Raw genomic sequence first — 19,665 nt, 5'->3', positions numbered from 1 at the left:
ATATAGTTGTATCAGAACTGATTCTAACCAGGTAACCAATAAAATGAAAATAATTGACCTCACTTCTGGAGACAGAGGGAAGTTTACTTAAGTCATTGTGATGGTCAGTAATGAAGAAACCCATGCATGGATAAAGGCAGTTGTGTCTGCATACTGTGAGATGTGCTGTGTTCCTCAGCATAGAGCTTTGTTACACATTTTTGTATCTGAATGGCAGAGGTACTTGGTTGTATAGAAGAGAATAAAGGGAAATCAATGAAGGACATTTTTAAAAGGGATGGTTAAACTTCCAAGATGCTTCTCTCAGCCACTGATGCTATTTTCCAACTGCATCTTACCTTTCTCAGGTAAAATTCCAGTTAACACTTGTAAGATTTCAGACTAAATAACAATTTCAGGTTTTGGACTTCACATTCATTAGGACATTGGAAAAAGTCCTGTACATCACATTGCACTAGACACAATGACAGTGCTTCCAATGTAAAATTATATTTTTTTAAATTTTGTGGTAAATACATTTGCTATTGTAAAGACAACTTACCTATATAGAGATTATGCTCAGAAATTGGGCAGTATCTGCCATCCTGAACATAAAAGGCATTGACGACCACATCCAACATGGATTTATATTCTGTGCATCCTGCTACTGTATCCAATACAAATTTTTCTTCTGTCACATTAAGAGTCTATAGAGATACAAATTTAATAATGACTGATGTATTCTGGAAAGAAAATAGTGTACAAAAAGTACAATCATTTTGAAGTAACTGGAAAACATGAACAATGAACAGCAGTGCCTTTGGTAGTGCTGCTGCCCTTCTTATGCTATCAAATAGGGGCAGTCCTAGCAAATTAATGGCCCTTGTTAAGTAAAATGTAACTTTCTCCAATGTTAAGTGCTCATTTTACCTGCTGACACAAGCGTTGAGTTCAAAGACCTTCATGTGTGAATGTCAGCAGCTGATGCAAAGAAAATCTGAAGTCTCTGAGCTATGAGCAATGATTAACTTAGTCAACAGTATGAGAAAGTTTCAGTAAGATTTTGTTTTCCCTCAGGAAACCTCTTCTTTGTGGGTGAAGTCTGTGCTACTTAGGGAGACTAAACGAAGGGGAGAAGCTGGACAGAGATTATGGAAAAGACTCTTAATTGTGACTGAAACCCAACTTTGGAGACATGACTAATATAAGCTAAACCAGTGAGTGCCAGGATTCTTTTTAATGAAGACTGTTTCTTATCCAGCTAATGCTCCTGTCACTTGTAATGTTCATGCAGTATCCCAAGAGAACAGGAGAGTAGGATGCTCACTGCCTTCTGGATCCAACTCCATCATCCCTTTAAAAAGTCTGAATGCTCCTCATCTTTACAGAGACTTTCAATCACAATAAATAATATGCAATATCTGCTACTATATGAGATAAACTTCTAGTATGAACCACCTTTAAACATTGCAATAAAATCTGAGGCCCACAACAGTTTGTTATTACATGAATTGAAAATGGCCAGCTGAGCTATGACAAAATGACAAACAATAATGATCCTTTGATTTAAGGAGGTTAGACAAGAAGCCAAGAAAAAAGGCTAAGTGCATCTTCTGAAAACGTGTAGTCCACATTTGATGTATAATCTCTCCCAGAGCTCTGAGGTGTGGGAACAATTGAACTGCAATAATATATCAGATGAGAGGCTCACCTTGCCTGGTAAGCTGTTTGCTACCCTCTTGATGGCTTTATTTCCCTAATGTGATTCATTTCTAGTTTATGGGTATTATTAGAGGCTGCTGGATAGAACTCTGTGAGTTTTCTGATGAGTGACACTATACAGGGCTGTAAGATCAAGCAAATATAAGGCAAAACTTTAAAATTACCACTCTAGTATTTAAATGTAAAAAATTATGCAGAAGAATTCAAAGTGTATTTTCTCAGGTTGTCATTCAGAGCAAGCATAATTTTTTTTCACTACTCCTGCTCAAAAGCCAAATTTCATTCCTTTTAATTTGTGCATCATCACCAGGAAAAATGAGGAAAGAGACTGAAAAAAATCTCAAAATATGCAAAAAAATGTAAAAAATATGGAAACTATGGACTCCATCTTGAAAGCACTGAGGATTCTTGTGAGGCAGACAGTTCATTCCAAATGCACTTTTTATGGATGAAGATTTATGTAAGTCCTTTCATGAAACTAATAAAGAAAACCCATAAATATAAGCCCCCACTAAATGGTGAAATATATATATATATTTATATATATAAATAAATGTTTGATATGAGATCTCTAAGAATTTACCACAAAAGACAAAAGCAAACCTAAATAACTGAATTACAAAGTCAGAGAGGACATAGTCCCAGTAAAAACAGGATTGTGACATTTTGAATCTAAAACAATTGCTCCCCTTGAGCAAATGGTGTTATTTTTGAAGAAACTGCAGAAAAAAGTAGCTCTGTTAATAAACAGAAAGTCGACTGTAAAACTGGTCAAGCCTGTTGAAAACAAGCCCAACAGAAACTCCCTCAACTACCTCTGATAGAAAGCTAAAATTTCAGTTGTTTTCAAGATCTTTATTAGATTAGAATCTTTGCATTCATGTTCTGTGTCATTTGATATAAAGTGCTATGGCAAACCTGTCCTTTTCAAATGTACTTTGGAGAGGTGGCCAAAAGTAGACAAACAGGTAACAACAGGACACCACTTGTGCCCAAATCATCTCCTGTACAGTGGAGACTACACCATAAAAATGCAATTCCCTGTCTACATTTACTCTACTTTTACTGCTCTGAGTTAACAACTTGGTCAGAAGTGTTAGGGTGAACACAGAAATGCTTACTCTTGCTTACACCTTGAGCAAGAATGTACATAACCACTACATGGCCTTGAGAAAAGCAACAGGGTGACAGAAGTGCAGCCTGGGGACAGCTGTGCCCCACAGCATCAGTACTGTCTGGCAATTCTGGGGACCACAGGCCAAAAGGTCTTGTTGTGAAACAGAATCAGTTGAATCTGCTTTCAGCCACAGAAGGTACTAAATGTTCTATTTCTATGTGTAAAAATCGAGAAGAGTTGAGCAGCCTGCAGCTGTGTCACCTAAGGAGTGATCTCACCACTACCCAATCAATTAAACAAGACTGGTGAGGAGGAGTACTTGGATAGGAAATCCCAAAGGTGAGCCAGTTGTTGGTTAAGTCCTGAAGATAATCTAGTGACTCAAAACCCAAGCCAGTGCTTTAAACCAGTTAGGATACTCTCTCAATAGAAAGTATGTGTGTCCTCTACAAATTTCATCAAGGATATTTACAGTTTATCTGTATATCTGAAATAATAATGGCTTTGGAAAAGTAATGTGTTGGATAGGTGTCATTTCTAGCGCTAATTCCTAAATGCATTCTTTCTGTGGGGCTTTGTGCTGTTCTTTATGTCAGTGGGATGTATTTCAGAGTGGGTCAAGTGATCCTGAAATGGTACAGTATGACAGATTATATGTTTATAACACCTTTTGTATGAGGTTTTTACAACACTTTTCTAGCATTAATTGTATTTAATGAGATTGCTTTTGGCTAATATAATTTTTTACATGCAGGAACTATGGCATGGAGCAGGTAAGAGATTTGCCCCAGGCAACACACTAAGTCATCGGTGCTAACAAGAATTAATAAACGCTAATTTGTGAGCATTTATTCTGTCCATCAGAGCAACTTTTTACCTTTTTAAATACACTTTAATCACGTATTTCTCCGAAACAATTAGCAGTTAGCGAAGTTTGCAAGTATGTGTGAGTTCTTCAGCATAAGGAAGGCCAGATAATTTACAGCTGAAAGTAACACATGCAGTGATCATCTTCTGTTCTTTGAATATTAAAAATATCGGAAGACAAAACAGATCTTGAACAGGTACAAATATCTGACAGTGTTTCCTCTATGGCATTAAATTCTAGCTTTTTCTGATTACTAAGTGTTTAAGTTGTAAAAAAACCCTCATTCTGTCTGAATTTATCCTGAATAGTCCTGGGAAAAAAATGTGATTCTTGTCCAATAACATGCTGATTGGTGTTGCCTCCCCCTTTTGGGAAAACTCTAATACCTGTAGCCTGCTTCCATGGACGTATTTCTCCTGCTCTCTGACACACAGTTGGGAAACAGTCAAGTTTCCTCAAGGAGACTGGGTAAGAAGAGGTTTGAACACAAACAACTTCCAGCATGGGTTAGTACAAGGAATAGGATTAATTTAATGGAGAAATATCTGCAAAAGGGAAGCTTTTCCACCGTGAGTCTATCATAATAAGGCTGGTTACAGTGGGACCTGTTTGGAGGGGCCAGAGAGATCAGAAATGGAGAGAAAAAAGGAAAGAAATATCAGCTGTGCTCTGTTTGAGACTTCTCAGGCTATGGATATAATTTAGGTGAAACAAATATTTTAGAAAGAAGATAATATTTGATGAAAAGATAAAATAGCTTTCACCTCCTGAGAGAACTGTGCAATAGTATGTAGTGAACTTGTCTTCTTCTAGGAAGAACGTGCACATTTTGCAGATACAGTCTGATTAGTTTAGAGTGCTTCAGTTATCAGTGCTAGTCCTCTCCAAGGGTCTAATCAAAATGCTGTGAAAATGAAAGAAAATATTCCTACTGACGTCACAGAACCCAGTCTTCTTTCTCTCTGAAGTCAGTGGGAAAAAAACCCCTGGGATCTTTGGATATAAGTAGGAAAATATCCTGCTTCTACTATTCACAGTCTATGTGGGAGTCACAACCTAGTATTTTCCATCTTCAGCAGCCAATGCTGCTGACCAATGCTTACTAAGAGGAACAGTGAACATTATTTTCCCTTGTAATTAATATTAAATCCCAGAAAAATGCAGAAATTCCATAATTTCCTTGAAAAGATCCTAATCTGCAATTATGTTAGTAACTAAAAATACAAAATAGAATTCTATAATTTAGTAGGATTTTTTTTCACCAAATCTATCATTCTTGCATTACATTGTCTTTATATTTAAAGCTATGACTTTTGACATTTTGAGGATTTTACTCCCAACTGAGTAAAATCAGTTAGTTGAGTGGGCATGTGTGAGAAACAGCTGAACCAGCACAAATAAGAACTATGAAGAGTTGTGCCAAATCACACCATGTTCTTGTGAAATGGGAAGCTCATAAACAGACTTATCTTGCTATCAGCATGAGAGGGATAAAGGAGCAGAAAAGTGAATTTGGGGTGGCAGTTCTGGTTTTACAGAAATAAGCTTTTCTGTAGCTGGCATGTATGTAGGAAGGTCAATACGATGGGTCTGATCCTGCAACACTGATTGAAGCAGATAATTCCACTGAAAAGAAAGTGAGTTATTTGCATAGAGAAAGGCACAAACATTGCATGGTAAGTCTTGTGTTAAAATCTGTCTCTTGTTATCATTGCCAGAGTTTGATTCTAACAGTCACAAGGAAGAACAATACCTGAGATGCTTCGGTTAGGTATAAAATTTAATCTATTTTCAAAATGAACAGATGCAGTCCATTTCTATAAAAGGTCTGATGAAATGATACCCTTATATATAACATGCACTGGATGAAAGATCACCTTTGGATATGGATCATTTTTGATAGATTAAGTGAAGAATTCTTAATAAAAAGAAGGGGGTTTAGTACACAAGAATGAAAATATTATCTGGACAGCATCGTCTGATAAAAGGAACATTAAAAAGCATTTAGGAAGATAAACAAGGAGAAGTAATCTGGCCATTCAAATGAAGAACAATAGGAACAGATGTATTTGAATGTGAATATATAATAATTTAAAGATCTGAGACAGACTTAGGAATTATTTTAAGCTAATGTGTTATTCAGGATAATTCAAACTGAATTCTGTTTTAATACCAAGGTCACAATATTGAAGCAAAACCATTTAACTGGACTTACTTGTTTTTAGGAGGTTTGAGGGAAAATTACGATTCTTTGTGATTGAAGGTGAGGGCTTGTTTGTTGCAATTATGTGTCGCCCTGATTTTTCAGCCTTCTGATGTTTTTATTCTTGGACTGGAGTGTTCTCATGCATTATAACATAAACAAAGTAGATTGTTTTCACATTCCTCTCTGTGATGGACTTCTGGCTTGACCAGTGGGGTCAGAGAGGTGTCAACCTCATCCCCTAGTCTCTGGTCCAAGTCCAAACCCTATTTAAACCCCAAACCAAAATAAACTCTTTCTTTTCTCGATTCTCAGCCTGACAGGTTTTTTTCTGTCCATCTAGTGACAATTAGGAATCATCCATCATATTGCTAATTAATCTGTGGTTTTATTGAAAACATTTGCAGTGAAAAACAAGTCCAATATTATGTCATAAACATTGTAAATTACACTACAATAAACACGAAGACTGTAAATAACTAAATTACAACTCAAAGTTCCTGGAAGAACATAAAGTCTGATCACTCACTGAGAACAATAAACAGAAATCCCTTTTATGATGTAAAGTTTACATACTGCAGAAACAAAATATATGGAGTTTAACACCTCTAGACTGATTTTGATCATAACATTCTAATTAGAGCAAATGGTGTTAATAATCTCCCATTATTCAATAATTTAAAATCCTTCCATATTTTCTATCTTTTTCTCTAAAACAAGAGGCTTATAATCAGTGAATTTTCCTAACTCCACTTTTATACAAAAGCCTGAACTAGGAGCTGGGAGATAGAAACTGAGATTTGAATGTGTCTTTCTTGCTCCACGAGTGGCCTTGTGGAGCTCATGCTCTCCCTTGACACCTTGGTTTTAAACACTGACAGCTATCTGGCACTCAGCAATTTGTTTATTCATTTCCATCACACCAGAAGAACATCATATCTTTATATATACAGTGGTTCAGACAGACCTGAAGTACTGTCCCAGTAATAGTTTACCTTTCTTTAACTCACTTTCTTTTTTTTTAGCACTGATTTTCTGATTTTCTATTTGTACATTGAAACATTGAGTGCCTGCAAAGTGCACTGAGTGAAAAATGTATCCCAGTGATTATCTGATGTGGTATCTGCTTGATCTACCTCAATTACAAAAATGCAGGGAAAGATGGGTGCTTTTTCAAAGCACCACACAGGGATTAGGTGTGGAACCATTGCTGCTGTATGGGCTGTGTAAGGCTAAAGCTCACATACATCTAGGAAAAAACATACCACTGGAGAGCAGAATCTAATGCCATCATTCCCTGCAAATAAACTCCTTTTCTCCTGTACACCAAGGTATGTACAGGGTAATGCTTCTGACTTTGGGCAGTCCCTCTGGAATATACTCAGAAGCAGACTGTACAGCCAAATGTTTTCCAAAGGCATTTCTGTCTCAAAGCTTGAAATAAAATTTCCTACACTGAGAGAATATGCTCAGGTGGAACACTGATATTTGAATAAAATTATAAAGATGCATTAAAAAGTTAAAATAGTAATAATCAAGAGTTTAATTCTGCTTCTGCTGAAGTTAATGGATAACCTCCTATGTTATTTGAGAGGAACAAGTTGGGAGCAGCTCACGTGATCATACATGTAACTGATTTTTGACAGGAAGTTGTCAATTTCTCAGGTTTTTACCTGGAAAAAATTGAAAATATTAAGTTGTTTCAAACGAAATGCAGAGTAACAGCTGGGGACGTATTTCAAAGTGGCACACGGGAGTCAGCAGTGCCTTACAAATTTTGGCCTTTTTTGTTTTCTTAGGAAAACCCATGCACATTTTGCCAAGTGAAAAATAGCCATGTGCATGTGTTTTGTGTAAATTTAAACTGTAGCAGTGAACTCCCCTGAAGATTCTGTGCCCTTACCATGCCCAGTCCAGGGCAAGCAGAGCTTTCACTACAATGCAGGGTGAGCCTGGGATAAGCCATGCTGAGTCAGTCTGGGAGCTCAAACTGGTAGAAGAGAGCCTGTCTCACCCATCTTCTCTGTGGCATCTGCCTCTTGTGGGCTCCAGTTTGGAGAGAGAGAGAGAGAGAGAGAGAGAATGAGAGAGAGATTTTTTCATTTGATTTGGGTACAGTAGAGATTGGAACTGAATGTGCAAGAACTTTGAAGTGAGTAGAACAATACCAAAGAGGTGAGCAGGACTTGCTGCACAGGGACAATAGTACTGGAATCAACCACTTGAAGAGATGGAACTGGGACAGGTTAAATAAAGAGACCTGGGCAAGTAAACCTGAGGGCAAGAGAAAGGACAGGGATAGAAAAATGATGGAGCATAGAACAGAACTCAGTTTATCCTTCTCTGCCATCCACTCAATATTTGGCTAGCAGAGTATTCCAAACCTCTACAGTAGAGCCATTGAGCACTGTCAAAATATTAAAATTTCTACACAGTCCTTGTGAAAGAACAAAATATACAATTTCACATAATCACATATTTTGACTTTTAATTATTTATGTAACGTTATATGCATCTAGAAATTAAAAATAAAATCTTGCTGAAGATTGACTATGCTCTGAACTGTTGTCACCTTTGCAGGAGCAGAGTGAAACCAAAAGAAACTTGCTGAATTTTGATCAGAATATTCAACAATGACTGACTGTATATTTAGTAAAAGATACAATATGGAAATCTATGAATTCCTTCTTACTATCATTTGCAGAGCAAGTATATTTTCAACCTGATGGTTTCAACCTGATTTATTTCTTGCCTTTCTTTTTTTCATACATTAATAATGTAAAGTCCTTCATTTTAAAATATAATTGTTTGCCCACTTTCACTTCTTTTCCTGTGCCTCAGTTCACCGGCTATTTTTACTGCTTTAATTTGCAGGGATTCCCACAAGAATGGTCTCATGCCACTGGTAAATGGCTGACAGGGATATTTGGATCAAGACAGATTGTGCCTTCCACACTCCCTCCTGTAGCACTGCATCCAACTTCCTTTCATAACATATTCCCATTTATCATGTACACCAATAAGAACCCTAAACTTCAGTCTAGGATGCTGACCTCTCTCTGTGACATTTCCTTCTCGTTATTGTCAGTTTAATTTCAACAGTGCAATGACAAAGCTTCAGTGCTCTCATGCTACTCCTTTCCTCAGCTATTGGTTCTGTTGCCACCCTGCCTTTCAGTCAAGCCCATAACTCCAGAGGTCATTTTTCATGACTCCAGAGGTCATCTGATTTTTCAGATTTTCCAGAGGTCATTTTTCATAACTCCAGAGGTCATTTTTCAGATTACTCCCCAGGATATCATCACTAGTTTATGTGCACATTTTCTTCACTCTTTTTGAACAGTACATTTCAAATAGTATTTTCCTATCACTTCATAGCTAAAAATCTAAGGTAGTGTCTCAGAATTTTCTACTTTATTGAAATAAGTGTCTCTTTCGTGGGTTTAACCAACCCCATCTTAGGAAACCAACCATCTGGAATGCTACTGTTAAGTTCATCCTGCTAGTCCATTGATTTGACCCACTTACTCCACCTACCATCTCACAGTTGATTCTAGCACATAAAACTAAAGCTGCCTGTCAAGATGCTTCACAACTCAGTTCCATTCTGCATTTCATTTCTTACTCTTTACTGATGTCTTCCCCATTTCTGATCAGCCAAGGATGCTCATCTCTTCACTTCCTTTATTAGATTTCCAAAGAAGTAATTTTGTTTCCTACATATACTTATATTGCTCTTAAAATCTACTTTATTCTGACAGAGGTTTTGCTCTGCAAAATGTCCTTGGCTCCTGGCAGTTTAGGTGACAATGTGTGGCTGTCAGTGGCACTTATTTTGAGGATCTGGCACTTGACAAGACTGGCATCACAGTGGCTCCTGCAGCCTCTGCCAGTGGGATGCTGAATGAACTCCCTTGAACATTTTCTGGAATGACCTGTGTGTTTTTATTTTGAGGGAAATAATCTAGCCCAAAATTGTTGCTATGCCCAGGAACATACCCAGACAGGGAAACAATAGGCTAAGGAGGATATTTCATGGAGGCCATCAACAAGTTGTCAAAGAACTAAACAAGACCTCAGGTATCCCATTAGAAGACATAAAAACTCCAAACCATCCAAATACAATAAAGATATATATTATGAATAAAACAGTGCTAACATCTGAATGCACTGTAAGAGGATGGAAAACTATTAAAAGAGTTTAAAAGAATAGAAGGCTTGTAGAGAAGTCCAATGTGATATACTGCACTAAGTCAGCAAAAAAAATAAATATAGAGCTGTGTCTTGTAATTACTTCGATTTGGTCTCTTGGAATCTGACTCTCCTGATATTTTTCTGGTCAGTAGACAATGGAAGGTTTGTTATTTGTCATGCTGCAGGCATGAGACAAACAGGTATGAATCCAGTCTGTGATTTAGAGCCAGGGTGTTAATCAGGATACAAACTGAAGGAAGTTTCTGCATGGGTTAGTTAATATTGGATAATTGGTAAGTTTTCAAGCCTGGAAATCATGTGTACAAAAATGCTACAATATTTTTAGGATCGTGAAACAGAAAATAAAGAAGTAAGTGAATTTTTCATGATGAATTCAGTACCATTTGGTGCAGAAACAAAGCTGAATTTTATATAAACACAAGTCTTATTTTTTACTTTCTTTGATAAATCCTATGTAGTAGGTGACATGAAACTAACCCAGAGAGAGATTCTGGCCTTACCTTTGGCCTTAGCTAGCCTCCCTGTCCTTCCCCTTCTGAAGGGTTTATTATGAAACTTTAGATTCCTATTTCTCTAACAGAGTTACTGCTTCTTTTGTCTTTGTATCACCTTGCCTGGGCTGAGAAGAACAATGATCTGAAGACTCATTTTTATAAGTATTTATTTTGGCAGCAGTGCTATATGAATTTACCTGCTCTCTGCCCAGTGAAAAAAAATCATTATTTTGAAACTGGATCAGTTCCCTGATGTAATCCAGGGTATGAATGCACAAAGAGTTATGCCAGTACTATAAGGCAGGAGGGCAGGGTAGGAAAGAAGGGGCCTGAGTGGCAACTGTTAGAGAAGGGAAGCACTCAAGGAATGGGTGTGAAGCCCCTCGTCAGCCCCTGGCTTTCTTATCACACCTCCATGGTTTTATATTCTTTTAGTCATTTGTATTTATGCAAAATCAATGCAAAAGACTATCTGACTGAAACAGCAGTGGTTTATACCTTATTGTCAGAAGGGGAAAGGAGCTCTGGAGCCACATTGCAGTGTGGAATCAGAGCTCCAACAATGCCATTTGATAACACATGGCACACACAGACAATAGCAGTCTAAACAATATTACTGTCTTCCCTTAGTGATTTGCTGAAGCTGATTCAATCCAGTAGCTGCCTCAGCACAAGTCAGGGTGACACTGAGGACAAAGAGATGGGAAAGAGGTGACAGATATGGTCAGGAAAGGATGGGAACTGCTTTAGCCAGAACAGACACAAATTGGAAAAGCATGGTCTGGTTACTTGCAGTATTAAATTATAATCTGCTGGCTGATTTATTGTCACTGTCATTCTATCCCACTGTTCTGGTGGTCACTTATGTCCTCAAAGCAAGAATACCTGATTCCTGTGACTCAGCTTCTGAACTGCATTTGTACATACAAATGGATGGTGCTGTCAAAAACTTCTGCTTGGAAAAAAGAAAGGAATAAGAATCTACAAAACGGCTTAGTCTGAACTGGAACAGAAGTTTTCCCTATCACAATCTCATCAATTTTAGAAGGTTGTTTCTTTCTTTTTTTTTTTCCTCTTCCCCTCTTGTTGCCATCCAAGCAGTTTTTCCACCCCTCTGATCTTTACTGCCTTGTTTTCTGGTGATAACCATAAGAAATCTGGACTTTTCTCATGAAAAGGAAATGAAAAATATACTGTACGGGAAATCAATGGAAGTTACAACAACATGTTAGAGAACAGACACCTTTGCATTTAAAATCACACAGTAACAAAATAAACTGTGTACGATCAAACAGAACTTAATATACCTGCAGCATTGTAGCTGATTCATTCAAGAAATCCTCCAGGCTCTGAATTTCAGGGTTAAACTTGTTAAGGTGCTGCACTATTAGTGCAATAAGTTCTCTGTGGCTGACCATCTTCACCATGGAGAATCCTATAAATACAGAAAATCATTACTTTTTCATGCCTCCTTCAGTTGTGGCATAATGGATGGTGATAGGCTCATACAGAAGTTACAGTGCAGTAATGAAGAAGAGAACATTTAGGTCAAGCTTTCAAAATCACAGTTACTACAGATGACAGGAGAAAGGAAAATACAGTAAAAATATAAAGAAAATAGAAGACATAATTACATATTGTAAATATCTTAAAATAGCTTAAGGATAAATGGTTACTGCACCAGGTTATTTGAAAAAAATAAAATAAAAGATAATCTAGAGAAAAGCACAGCCTGTGCCTGTGTGCATACAGGTCCTATTTAACACACTGCTTTTCCCAGTGAGATGCACCAGACAGCAAAATTTTAGTCTTAAATCTCATCACATGTTGCTGTCAGCAGCCTGTTTGTCAAAAGCAACAAAAGAACAGGAACAGAGAGGAATTATAAAGAAGCAATGACTGTTGGTCAGCAGGCTGGGCCATGACCACAGCACTTCAGTGGCCACTGCCAAGATTTCTGAAGGCACAGCAGCTGAGTATTTATGTTTGATGCTTTGGTTGTGAAATGACTGGATTTTGTCTGTCTCAAATGAAGTTTTACCCATATGTCTGAGAATGTGTAGGACTTGTTACCTCAATTTTAATGTTCAGATGACAAGAACTATAATGCATTTGTTCCTACACACACATGTTGTGTGTATGAAAGACCAATGACAGCAATTATCAGGCCTGAAAGTCATTAATCTGGTTTAGCAATGGGAAAAAAATATGAGCACAAAAGTAACTTTTCATGAAAATAAAAATGTATTTTTGAAAATAGTTCTTGTATTTTATATTTTTGAAAATAGTTCTTGTATTTTATATATCATCATATTTTGATGTCAGAAAAGGATTCCTGATCCAGATGACTCATTTCCACTGTGATAAACATAATGCATTTCTTGCTTTTAAATATTATAACACTTCCAGACACAGTGGTATTGTACTCTGCTTTTCAGTACCATCTTACTCAATAATTGTCTAATCTCATAGCACTGAAAAAAAAGTTTGCCTCTGATTATGTTCAATTGAGCCATTTAGGTACCTGTTAAGACCAAGACAAAATGTCCAAATTAAAAAAAAAAAAAAATTCAGCAAAAAAGGGTTGGATCATTACAAGGGATGGCAAATACAGAAAGAGGCATCACTGTGCAAGGGAATCATTGTTCCTCCACTCCTCTGAGAATCATTTGTTTCTCAGGTGAGAACCTGCCAAAGTTCTTACACTCACAAGGGATTTTGGATAAGTGGGAGAGAAAAATCTCTGTACTTCAGACTGAGTCATAATTCAGGCTCCAACAGCTCTACAGTAACAAATGCTTTTTTTCTGGCATACCAGTAAGAAATTTGAGCTCTCACGCTCTGATATCCACCCCTCCCCCCAAATGGCAATCATTAAACCCAAAAACTGGAATGTGAAAACTAAAATGTGTAGTAATGCCTTCAGATCTCTGAACATACAGGGGTTCTTAATAGAAAGAACCCCATTTCTAACTAAAGAAGCTGCTATTATTATTGTCAATGTTTTAAACCATACACATCAGGAATAAAATGCTTTTGGTATGATATGCACCCTTATTTCCACACAGCCAATTAGAAAACTACTCCAGTTGTTACGTATAAAAATGATATAATTTGATACAATGTATAAAATGGCAAAAAATTTCTTCCATTGTCAGCTGTAGATTTCAGTTAAAGGAGGTGAGAACCTGACTTAGCCTTATTTGATGGTGGAACTTGGAGATACTTTGAAAGCAATTACACAGGATAAGAGTGGCCACAATTGCAGGAATTGGTTTCAATGACCTGAAAGGTCCTTTCAGGTTTTAGATCTCCTCGTAGATTCCTGGCCTAGAAAGACTGTGATTGCATTTCCTCCAATGAAAACTGTCCTTCTTAAAAAGAGCTGAGCTAAGCCTCCTTGCAAAATTCAGACAGATCAGATGAAAAATGTTCACTTTGATGATCTTAATTTTAATTTTCATGTATTTTAATGCTTTGCATACCTACTGCAAGTGTTTTCTTTAACATGACACTGTATTTTTTTATCTTTTAGAACTTTACAATTAGATACTTATTGTACAACACCTTCTGCAAATAAGTTGTATTATGTTTATGAGCTGGGTTAGCAAATGGACACCAAGGCTGGCTACTTGCCCAAAATTCCAGGGAGCAAAGCCCACCAACCCAGTGTAACAGAGGCCCTCTTGATTTTATTGCACTTATAAACATCTAATAAATACAAACACTGACAGAGGGTAGGTTTAGATTTGATATTAGGCAGAAATTGTTCCCTGTGAGGTGGTGAGGCCCTGGCACAGGGTGCCCACAGAAGCTGAGGCTGCCCCTGGGTCCCTGGCGGTGCTCAAGGCCGGGCTGGACGGGGCCTGGAGCAAACTGGGATAGGGGAAGGTGTCCCTGCCCATGGCAGGGGGGTTGGAAATAGATAAACTTCAAGGCTCCTTCCAACCCAAACCATTCTGTGATTCTATGACTGTATGAAAATACGGGAACGAAGGAGTCCCGAGCCTGCCCAGGGCACCCGCCCGTTTCACGCATCGGGAATTGCACCCGGCTTTCTTTCCGGAGCTGTCACGTACGGCCACGTCTGCCTTGCAGGCCGCTCCCGGCCCGTCCCCGGCTGTCCCCGCCGCTCCCGGTCCCGTCCCTGGCTGCTTGTTCCTGACTGTCCCCCGGGCGCGTCCCCTCCGTGTCCCGGCGCGGTCCCTGCAGCCGCAGGCACTCCGCGCGCGCCGTTGCCAGAGAGCGCGAGGGCTGCTGGGAGCTGTAGTCCTGCAGTGAGCCCGCCTCAGTGGTACGAAACGGCGCGACCAGGGACCCGGAACTACACGGGCGGAGAAACAAGATGGCGGCGGTTGTTTGCTGCCGTTGCCAAGGAGCTAGTTCCTCGCCCCCGCGGTGTTTCCGCTCACGGGCAGCCAGCGGTGGGCGACCCGCCGGTTGCTGGAGCACGGGCAGCGCTGGCGGGCGCAGGTAGGGCCGCGATCCCCGAGCGGAAGCGCGCAACGCGGCCAGCGAAAAACTACAACTCCCGGCATCCACTGCAACAAGGCGGTCCGTGGGGCGTGGCCGGCGCGGCACGCAGTCTCCCCGCCCCCTCCGCGTGTTACGCAAATGAGCAACCAGGTGGGCGGGGCGACAGCGCGGCCCCGCCCCAGGCCACCCCCCGATTGGGTGGGGAGGGGAGGGCGCGGGGGCGGTGTCGCGCATGCGCGGTGGAGTGGCGCTGCCGCCGGCCGCGCAATGTTTTGGGGGCGGTCGAGGCGGCGCGGAGCGCGCGGAGCCGCCGGACGGTCCCTGCGCTGAGGGGAGCGCCCGCGGCCGCGCCGGGGAGGAGAACACGGCCCGGCGGAGCGGGAGGAGAACACGGCCCGGCGGAGCCTCCCGGCCAGGGGCACGGCTCGCTTCGGTCCTCTGAGCGGCACGGGCGGGGAGCCGGCAGCCCCCGTGGAGCGGCGGCAGCGCGGTGTCGGCGGCCGCGGTGATGATGAACAGGTTCAGAAAGTGGCTCTACAAACCCAAGGCAAGTTGCGAGGAGTCGCCGCCGCCCGGCGCCGCTGCCCGGGGCCACCGTCAGCCCGCGGGTGAAGTCGGGACGCGGTTCCCGGCGGCTCCCGGCGGGTCCCGGGTCGCTCGGCGGGCGGGGGGCGCTCCCGGAGCGGGTCCCGGAGGCGGGAGAGGCTCCGGTGTGGCGGAGCGCGGCGCCCGCTGCGGCGGGGGATGACAAAGCAGCGCGGGAGCCGCGGGGCCGCTCCGGGCCGGGCTCGGGGCTCTGCGGAGGGGCCCCGCCGTGCCGAGCCCGGCCCGGTACCGCTCCCGGCACCGCTCCCGGGGCCGCCGCCGAGCCCCGACCGGGGGATGCTCCGCGCTCCCGCTGTGCTGCTAACGCCGTGTGTGAGCACCTGGAAACTTCCTGAGTTAGGGGATTCATTGGGAGGTGCTCTGTAGGTGCGTGTTTTGTGCCCGTCTCGCTTTGAAAACCTTGGAAGGAATCCAGGAATCGCAGTTTGCTTTGCAACGAAATTATCTTTTTTCTGGCACGAGTTAAGTAACAACTGTCTGCAGAGTGATCTTGTCTGGCGAGTGATGTTCGGATCGTAAATCAAGGGCATTACTGGTTTTGAACGTCTATAGCATCTTTTTCTTGTCCAGGCATTACAGCAGTCAGAATAGTTACTCACTTCCTGAAGAATCTGATTTAATTTTGATTCCTCTTGATCACTATCAGTCGTTTTTTCCTGTCAGTAATAGTATCGAATCTCAGTTTGTAAACCTTCCATGTACTCAGTTCTTTTGGCTGAATTATGGCCAGCGTGTTGCAGTGGGGAAAAAAAAAAGAAAAAAAAAAAAAAGTCCGAGGTGATGCTGCAAAATAAAAGTTCATATTATGCTTTATGGATTTTACATGTAGTCATAAGTCTTCGAGTACTGCTGGAGAGCACATTATTGTCAGATATTGCTGCTAATAGCTCCAAGGAAGATAATGTACAGATTTAGTAACTGAAAAATACAGCAACAAGTTAGAGATAACTTTCATTGGATTTTTCTTATTTTTGTATGTTTTATACTAGGGAAAAACTAAGGGAAGAATAGTTAATGAAAAAAGGAAATACCGTTAATATTAAATGCAGAGGAAATCATTGTGGGTATAGGTTTTGTCAATATTTTTTAAAACAAACTTCACATTGGCTTTTTTTCTAATGGAGATTTTATCCTTTTGTGATAAAACTTGTATTTTGATATACTGTTTTTGTTGTAAGGTGTATGCTTGGCATTCAGGGTCTGTATCAAACAATGAACACTTAAGTTCTGTGGGGCTTCTCTGGGGTGAAGGAACTTTTCAAGCCTGTGGCATGACACTGGGCCTCATAAATCAGGAACACCTATTGCACCACTGCTTTTTGTTGTATATTTATACCTCCTTTGCCAACAGTTTTTCTTAGTTTCAGCAGCTTACAACCTCATTTTTGTTTTGGTATTTGGAATGGGTTGCTGGCAAATTGTTAGAGCTTCAGAAAAAGGCATTTTTGGTGATGTGCCTGTTGAGTGGGTGTAGATTGTGTCATTAAATACACAGAAGTTCGAATAGCACTTGTTTTATAGAGGGTGAGAAGAAGATCTCATACAGAGACTACCTTTCCTGATTGTCTTGCTTGCTTTTCTATTTAAAGGAATTTGCAAGAATTCCTTCCTGTAAGGTTAGTGGGTTCCAGGGTCTGTTTTGAATATAATCCGTTTTGAAGAGGACTTTCTTGGATATTTATTCTGATGGGGGCTCTCACCTCTCAGGATTTATGTTACTTATAACCCTCTGTTGGGTACTATGGATGCCAGGTGCATTTTATCAGTTGGGTTTTGCTACTCCCAGTGATGGGGAATGCTGCTTTTGAAGTATTCCAGGTCCTACTGCCATATAATGGGACCTCTGCATGGCAGCAGATTTTGATAGCACTGGACATTTGGTCCAGAGCTTTGATGGCCATTCAGAGGTACTTTTGAAGGTGAGGGGTGGGATGACATCAGGGTGCAGAAAATTCATAGTACAGCCTGCTCTGAAACCTGAATATATGGTTTAGCTTAATCCTGGGGGAACTATTTCATAATTCATCCCTGAAAAAACACAGCCCCAAAATATGTAAATTAATTCAGCTTAATCTTTTTTAAATGGTAGCGACAAGGAAATGGAATAGAACAGAGTGCGTAACAAGGTGGAATCACAGAATTCTTAGGGTAATAATCAACTATTGCAAGATGCAGGACCTGCATGGAGGCAAGGATATTTACTTGGTTACTGCTGCATGTGTTTGAACATACCAAGAATGGGAGAGAAAATGTGGGTGTAGGAAGTGGAAAGACTTGACTAATGTTGTGAGCATGTCACGAGAACAGCACGACTTCCCTGGGTCCTCTTCCTGCCCAGCTCTGTTCCTCAGGTATGCTGATGTGCCAGATTTTATAAACTGGATCAAATGCCAGTGGTAGAGGTAACCAGAGAATGAAATAAATAGCATGACGTGATCTGTAGAGCTGCTAGGAGGCAGACTTTTAACTGATGTATTGGAGACAGAGCAGAGACAAGATTTTGTTCCCAGCCTCCTGTGCCACATCGATTGTTGTTTAATTTTTAAAGTGTTGTCTGTAATATGTGTTTTGTTTTCGGGGACCGTGGATTCAATGCGTTTTTAAGTGTTTGGAGGGGAGGCTGGTGTTTGCTTCTGAACACTTTTGCAGATGGGTGGTTTGAAGCAGTGATGTTCCCGAATTGCAGCACATCGCTGGAACAAGTCACTCTCTTTGACCTCCTCAGGACACTGCAGGTTTCACAGGCCACCTTCCTGAGACAAAAGAACGATACATTCTAAACCAGTATACTTGTCTCTATGCACAGATATAATAGAAATGTTCTCTGCCACTTCAGGGAATTTCTTATCTTGTACCCTCTGCTGCTGGGACATTCCACAGGTGTCTGGTCAGAACCTGCTCCCAGGCAGAGCTGAGCGTCCTGCACAAATATGAAACTGAACTGGTTTTGCAGAAGTGCAGTGCATTTGATAGCCAAAGAATTCAGAATAATTTCTGTGAATGCTGCTGCTTGAATCTGGAGACTTGCTTAAAAAATGCGTGGGTAACTAGCTCACAGGGGTACCTGCTTTGAATTGTGCTCATGTTTATTGATATTTTGAAAGAGCTGTTTCGTGTATGATGGGAAAAAAAGTCTGTCTCTAACCACAAGTTGAATGTTTTTAATCTGTTCAGCATAACAGACTGAAACATCTTCAGTGTGTATTTATTTTTCCATATTTTTATTTTTAAAATATTGCTTATTTGGTGTTTATATCTCTGAAGTTTTTTGCTCTTAGCTTCTTTCACATAGTAAATCTAGCTGTTAAGGTAAAGAATTTCTTACGTTCCTGTAATTCAGTCAAAATTCATAGTCGTTGGTAGTAAAGCTATTGCTTTGTGAATGCCTTGCCCCAGTTAAAGGATGCTCACAAAATATGCATTGTCTGGAGGTTTTGTTAGGTGTGTTTTTTAACACCCCTCTCCTCTAAGTCTGACCAAAGCTCAGCTGTGCCCTCAGTGCCTGTTTTAAATAAAAAGCTGTCTGACTCCCATGGGAATGTGAGGTGGGTTTGCAGGAATGACCCGTCTTGTAGCTGGGAGTGAACACTTGGTGAGGAGTGGGTACTCAGCACAGCTCTCTCACACCCTTGAGGCTCTGCATCTTCTCCCCCTGGAGTGCTTGAGATGCTGACAATTGTCGTTACTTTCTTCCCGTGCGTTTGTTCTGAAATACTGTTCATGGGTTTCTTAAATCCAATAATTACTTTCTGCAGCTGGATTAACAGATAACAAGAACCTCTTAAAGATGTATCTGTTAATGTGTGTCTGCAGTGGTGCTCTGTGATCAGAAATAGCGTTTAGAGATAAGTGGAGTGGCAGGTACTTGGAGAAGGCTTGTTTCTATGTTTGTGCATAGTGCCTTTTTAAGGATCTTCTTAGCTATATTTCTACGAAAGTAAGCCGTAGCTAGTAGTAATTGTTGCTCCTAGTAGTTGTTAAAGGA

The 19,665-nt window shown here is 40.6% G+C and overlaps 2 protein-coding genes across 7 annotated transcripts in view; one reads left to right on the top strand and one right to left on the bottom strand.

Annotated features, from left to right (window-relative positions):
• Positions 1-14,858, bottom strand: part of CFAP99 (cilia and flagella associated protein 99) — a 53,255-nt gene extending 38,397 nt beyond the window's left edge. The window contains exons 1-3 of one of the 3 annotated variants that reach the window (XM_083862016.1): positions 14,678-14,858; positions 11,906-12,033; positions 542-686 (exon numbers count right to left, since the gene is read on the bottom strand). In XM_083862016.1, the coding sequence (XP_083718142.1) occupies positions 542-686; positions 11,906-12,025 (265 nt within the window). In that variant the 5' untranslated portion in view covers positions 12,026-12,033; positions 14,678-14,858. Of the gene's footprint in view, positions 1-541; positions 687-11,905; positions 12,056-14,677 lie in introns of those variants that run through there. The other 2 variants (XM_083862014.1, XM_083862015.1) reach the window with 2 other exon arrangements.
• A 513-nt stretch (positions 14,859-15,371) lies between these two features.
• Positions 15,372-19,665, top strand: part of ZFYVE28 (zinc finger FYVE-type containing 28) — a 147,199-nt gene continuing 142,905 nt past the window's right edge. For 2 of the 4 annotated variants that reach the window (XM_083861471.1, XM_083861470.1), the window contains exon 1: positions 15,372-15,621. In XM_083861471.1, the coding sequence (XP_083717597.1) occupies positions 15,583-15,621 (39 nt within the window). In that variant the 5' untranslated portion in view covers positions 15,372-15,582. The remainder of the gene's footprint in view (positions 15,622-19,665) is intronic. The other 2 variants (XM_083861469.1, XM_083861468.1) reach the window with 2 other exon arrangements.

The sequence above is a fragment of the Zosterops lateralis genome, assembly GCF_965231275.1.
Source record: "Zosterops lateralis genome assembly, chromosome: 5".
Taxonomy (NCBI): Eukaryota; Metazoa; Chordata; class Aves; order Passeriformes; family Zosteropidae; genus Zosterops; species Zosterops lateralis.
Note: the sequence above shows the minus strand (reverse complement) of the source record. Positions and strands in the feature narration are given on the sequence as shown.